The following is a 5,882-nucleotide window of genomic DNA, read 5'->3' as shown; positions in this document are numbered from 1 at the left end:
AGAACGTGCCTCTCTTACTACGGACAACTAAGCTAACACACACAAGTGCGCCACCAGTTAACACAGGATCATCCCCTCGATAGCTTAACACCGGCCCCTCTCCAAGCCAACGAGTCATGGAAGCACGGCCATGACTCAAGTTAACGAAAGAAGATTCATCCTCTGGGATAGACGACTAAACTGAACAAAATACCAAAACAGAAGAACGACCGTGACTTCAACTATAAAAGGTCCATGACCTCACAAGTTTCACCGACGAGTCTCTCTCAGCAAATAAGTGAAAGCAAACGTTTCGAAAGAAAGGCACAACCGTGCCTTTCAATAACATCGTAGACGTGCCTCTCCGAGCGAACGTGTCAGAGGAAGCATTTGCGAACGACAGACAGAACTCTGACTCAACATAACATAGGACATGCCTCCACTAACTAGACAGACGTGACTTCACTAGCAGACTAACTAGAAATATTACAGAACATACAACCATGACAGTGACTCATACTAACATAACGCAATGCCTCTCCAAATTTAGTACACAAAGGAAGGATAACGCATCTGCCAAACATACGACAATGCATCCAATACCTTCACGGCCATGCCTTTCAAAATCAAAGTACCACCACAATAATTGAGACAGAGAAACGCAACCGTCGCTAACACAATACTCCCACAGCAACTCTCACACTGGATTACCGTCCCTAAAACATACAACATATATTGAAACAGACAGCACAGTGAGAAAATCTGAAGAATCTTAAACACACTCAAGCTCTGCATAAGAACATTTCAAACACACAACCACAACCGTATATTCGATATAAAAACAACCGTGCCAAACACAGTATGAACACAAAGTGAAAGTAACGCCCCTACCTGTCAGTGTGACCATATTGAGAGAAGAAGTGAAGCAGCTAGCAAACTAATAACACCAGAGTGTGCCTTGCCTAAAACAAAAACAATGCCTCCCTGAGCAGACGACTGTGCGCTGCCTAGATTCAATAAAGTGCACATCTGAGTGGTCCTCTTAATACATCTCATCTTATACCAACACGTAGCAAAAAATCATAGAGGAAAATATTCTTGAAGGCACCCAATCAAGAAAAACATAATGGAACAAAAATAAACTTAAATTCCAAAACCAGTCAACTCAATCCGGTTCAAAATAAAACCACCACAATTACAAATTCATCAGTCAATGTAATATTACCCCATACAATAACTATCAAATAACCAATTCATCACACAATCCATCTTGCCATTACTTCCACCTGGACTACTCCTCAGAAACGTCCTCGCCATCTGAGATCAGGAAGACAGCGATGATGCAGGATGTCCCTCATCGACAGAAACCGGCGGTATAGCTCATAGCTCACATGCCCTTCCTAAAGGAAAAGCAAATGAAAACATGAATATACAAAAAAAAAAAAGAATTGTTCTTGCAACAAAGGCAGAAACTAATGAAAATGAAATCTTCACTTATAGTAGCTCCATATTTCAGGTGATCAAAAGTAAGTGGCTTCCAATCCCAGTAGTGACGAAGAAGTTCTGGAAAAGAGGACTCCCGCTTCGAACAAGATTCGTCAATGATGGCTCCTGCTAAGTCCTCCATGGAGTCCCTTTCTTCGCCGCCTTTGATAATGAACTTCTCTTGGATGTCGATGTGGTACCCTTCTGGAATTCTGATGAAATATTGAAAAAGAGCATCTCTAATATTCCTGGCGCCCACACTAGAGAAGGTTATACCTCTATTCTCAAGGAAATCCTTCAGGGATGGGCATTCCGTCCTGGCCTTGCAGAAGTGATAGACCAAAACATAATTCCGCATAGCCAGTTGCATGACGGCGACTTTTCTACGCCCATAACAATCTTTTCGTGTGAACTCCATGCCAAGACCAACAAACTTGTACTTCTCCTCGCGCAACCAGTCCTCGTACAAGGCAATGATCTCCTCCACCTTGCCAGGCTCGTTGGTGTACCACACGTCGAGCTTCATGTTACCATCGGCAACTATCAGATGGTACTCGATGGTGTTCAAAAAGTCGTCCATGGCAGCGAGCAGCAAGGTGCCAATGGAGACTCCCGAGACCCTGCGACAAGGTTGGGGAGTGGTGAGAAGGGTGGGAACTGCCTGATGTTCTGTGGCTACCATACGACGTGGAGACCTCACAAACATGGCCAGTATTTAACCTTGGCGAGGGACGTTTGAGTTACCATACGCATTAACGTGTGAACTAGGAACAGTGTATAGACGGTTGTGCTTCCGAAGCTCATGGAACCATGCACTTCCTAAAGTCACGGCTGTGCACAAACATTTGATGCCGTGGAGAAATCGAGGAGCCTCTAACTTTATTTTACGGTAACTGACACACTGAATAGTCACATCGAATAGCCACCACATCGGTCATCGATTCCTCCTTTGAACAAAGACCACCGACGGAAGAATCCAATGAACCAAATGAACAACCTATCGTACACCTTAGATCCGAAGGCCAAAACTCATCCGTCCCTCATCTAGCTAGATTCACACCATCTGTCCCTCGATAGTCAAGGCTGGTTTCACGTGAGGCACGGGTATGCAGGCACAAGACGCGCATACATGTATATTCCACAGGCACGGGCGTACGACTTTTCGAGATCTTGGTCGGTATCACCACAGGCATGTACAGATGCAGGCAGATACTCGCCGGAAACACGTGAATGCAGGCAACGAAGACACGGAAACATAGCCTCTACAGGCACGTGGTTCGGCTTCGCAAGGCACGGATACGGCCTTGCAATTGACGTTCTCGAGCCACGGCTACACACCCTCTGGGTGCACAAAAGAGTGGTGGCCGAGGTATCGGTAGAAATACTCAGATGCAGAAGCACGGTTGAGAAGTATTTAGAGGCACAGACGTGTGACACCACAGGCACAGGGAGAGTCATAATGTGTCTCACGTGACACAAATGGATACAGACAGTGAAGCCACGGGAGAAGTCAGAGAGCAACAGTTATACAGTATCCTGAGGCACGGTCTTGAAGCACCACAAGCACAACGAGTCACAGGCAGCGTGTCGCCCGAGACACGTGCATGGAATTGAAGCCTATACAGACATGGAATTGCGGCTTCTCCGACGCACAAGTACGGTTTTGGAATTAGCATTCTCAAGGCACAAGTACAAATCCTTTGGATACAAATCCTCTGGATGCAAAAAAGAGAGCTGGCAGAGGCACCGGTGAGAACACACTGTTCGAGAGGCACGGTTGCGAACTCTCAAGAGAGACAGTCGTGTGACACCACAGGCACATAGAGTCATGGCGTGTATCACGTGAGATACATCAATACAAGAAGTGAATCAACGGGAGAAGTCAGAGAGCCACAGTTTTAAAGTCTCTGGAGGCACGGGCGTGTAGAAGCACAGGCACGACGAGTCATAGCCACCGCATCCCCTCACGGACGGGCATCTGCAACCACAGGCACGTAGAGTCACAGCCAGTGTGTCCCCTGAGACACGCGAATGCAGGTACAGGAGGCACAGAACTGCAGCGTATACAGGCACAGAATTGCGGCTTCTCGGCGCACAGGCACGGCTTTGGAAATGGCGTTCTTGAGGCATGGGTACAAACCAGCTGGATGCACAAAAGAGTGATGGCAGAGGCACAGTTGTGTAGTCTAAAGAGAAACTGTCATGTGACACCAGCACATAGAGACATCACATGTGTCCCGTGAGGTACATGAATAGCGGAAAAGAAGCCACGGGAGTGAAGCCTCCACAGACACGGATGCCGGGCTTCTAAAGGCACGGTCCCGAAGAACACAAAGACAGGGTACTGAAATGTTGCCTCGTACTTTAGCAGACGTGCCTCTCTTGTGCGAACGTGTAAAAGACAACAATACAAACACAAACAAACGGCACTGAATATAAGCCAAACACAAAGCGCGCTTCTCCCAAACAATACATATGCGCCACGTCAACAGGTTCCCTAAATGTACATGAACTCGCGCAAACGTCAACAATGAACTTGTAACATGAAAAAACATAAAAAATTATATTCGCATAACATGAGACAAGCCAAACACGATACTGTGAAAATAAAAAAACCAAAATCCCAAAACGGTACTCCATAGGATTGAACTAAAAGTACTCATTAATTATACAAAAAAAAGAAATGAAAGTCTTCCAGGAGTCCATTCTGCTCAGAAACATCGACACAAACGTCCACGGTGACCATTCTACTCAGTTGGAGATCTCCTCAGAAACATCCGCGGCGTCTGCGGTCGGGGAGACAACGAGGATGCATCATGTCCTTCATCGACAGAACTCGCCGGTAGAGCTCGTAGCTGACATACCCATCCTAAAACAAAAAGCGGGTGAGAATGAAGATATAGGTAAAGGGGAAAAATACTATTGTTGCAATAAAACAAAAATATAAAGACAGAAAAAAACAAAATTTTCGCTTACAATTGCCGCATATTTCAGGTGGTCAAGGGAAAGCGGCTTCCACTCCCAGTAGTCATGCTGACCTTTTGGAAAAGACGTCTTCATAGGCAAGTAAGATTTGTCTATGGCGGCTCCTGCCAAATCTGCCATGGAATCCCTTAGAACGCCTCCTTTGATCATGAGCTCATCCTGAAGGTCGATGTGACACTCTCTTGGGATTTTGAGGAAACTGTTTGCGAGAACATCTCTATCGTTCCTGATGTCGACACTAGCGAAAATTATACCTTTGTTCCGAAGGAAATCCTTCAGAACAGCGCATTCCGTCCTGGCCTTGCACAAGTGATAGACAAGAACATGCTTGCGCATCGCCAGTTGCATGACGGCGACTTTTCTGCTCCGATGAAAATAATCCTCTCGTGGGTACTCCAGATCAAGACCAACAAACTTGTACCTATCCTCATGCAGCCATTCCTCATAAAGAGAAAGAATCTCCTCCACCTTGTAGGGCTCGTTGGTGTACAACACCTCGAGCTTGGTATTACCGTCGGCATCTACAAACAGACGCTCGGTAGTGTTCCTGAAGTCGTCCATGGAAAAGAGGGTGAGAGTGACAATGGAGTTTGACTGTCCTACTCCGGCGTCACTCGTATGTGGCGAGGATGATGAGAGCTACCTGCACTTCTCTGGTCAGAATAAGACCCGATAACCTCTCGGAATAGACCACTCTTTAACCTTGGAGAGAGACGACTCAGTTACCATGCGACCATTAAATTGCATCGAGAACGATGAATGGACGGTTGTGCTTCTGCACCTTGTGAAACCATGCACTTCAAAAGTCACGGCTGCCACGCTGTAATCGAAGAGCCTCTAGTTTAACTATAGCACGGTATCTGGCACAATAAATACTAACAATAAACAGCCATCCCATCGGTCACCAGCACATCTTTTGACTGAGAGAGAAGAATGCAAGGAGGCAAACGATGACCCTGTCGTCCAACGCAGAGCTCTGCAGTACAAATACTACACGGGAAGTGAACAAAAATAAAAGCACGGTTCGGCTAGCACAAAAGCCACACGCATGCCTCCACTTTTTTAAAGACAAACCTCTATGTTTGCGTACCACCAAAAACATTGCCAAAACAAAAGCACGTCCATGCTTCTGACATACATATAACCATGGGCTATCATACATATTCCCGCCTAAACCCAACATACATAAAAACATTGGCTCTCTGGGTCAACGACTGACTGAAAAAAAAAATTGCAATCGCAGAGTCACGAACCGTGACTCCATTTGAGATGCACAAGTGCCTCTCGTTAGGAACCATCATGCCTCCCGTCAATTTTCCTCCCCTGACGTATCGACCATGCCTCTCCTGCTACAACGACCGTGCATCTAATAACATCATCACCATTCCTCTCCTAAAGACACACCCAACCATATGTGATTAAACATGTAATTA

General features: G+C 46.0%; 1 protein-coding gene across 1 annotated transcript; it reads right to left on the bottom strand.

The window, feature by feature from the left end:
• Positions 1–1,359: 1,359 nt before the first annotated feature.
• Positions 1,360–2,044, bottom strand: LOC141026810 (uncharacterized). Its single transcript, XM_073503666.1, has 2 exons — positions 1,474–2,044; positions 1,360–1,379 (listed from the first exon to the last, which is right to left on the bottom strand). The coding sequence occupies exons 1-2, from the start codon at positions 2,042–2,044 to the stop codon at positions 1,360–1,362; spliced, it is 591 nt and encodes a 196-aa protein (XP_073359767.1).
• Positions 2,045–5,882: the final 3,838 nt, after the last annotated feature.

This window comes from Aegilops tauschii, chromosome 7 (assembly GCF_002575655.3).
Source record: "Aegilops tauschii subsp. strangulata cultivar AL8/78 chromosome 7, Aet v6.0, whole genome shotgun sequence".
NCBI lineage: Eukaryota > Viridiplantae > Streptophyta > Magnoliopsida > Poales > Poaceae > Aegilops > Aegilops tauschii.
Note: the sequence above shows the minus strand (reverse complement) of the source record. Positions and strands in the feature narration are given on the sequence as shown.

What these genes read in the sequence shown, in the direction of transcription:
- LOC141026810 (XM_073503666.1), bottom strand. Translation starts at nt 2,044, where the DNA reads ATGGACGACTTTTTGAACACCATCGAGTACCATCTGATAGTTGCCGAT. An exon ending in GAAATATGGAGCTACTATAA is followed by an intron (nt 1,380 to 1,473) that starts GTGAAGATTTCA and finishes CTTTTCCTTTAG; the next exon opens with GAAGGGCATGTGAGCTATGA.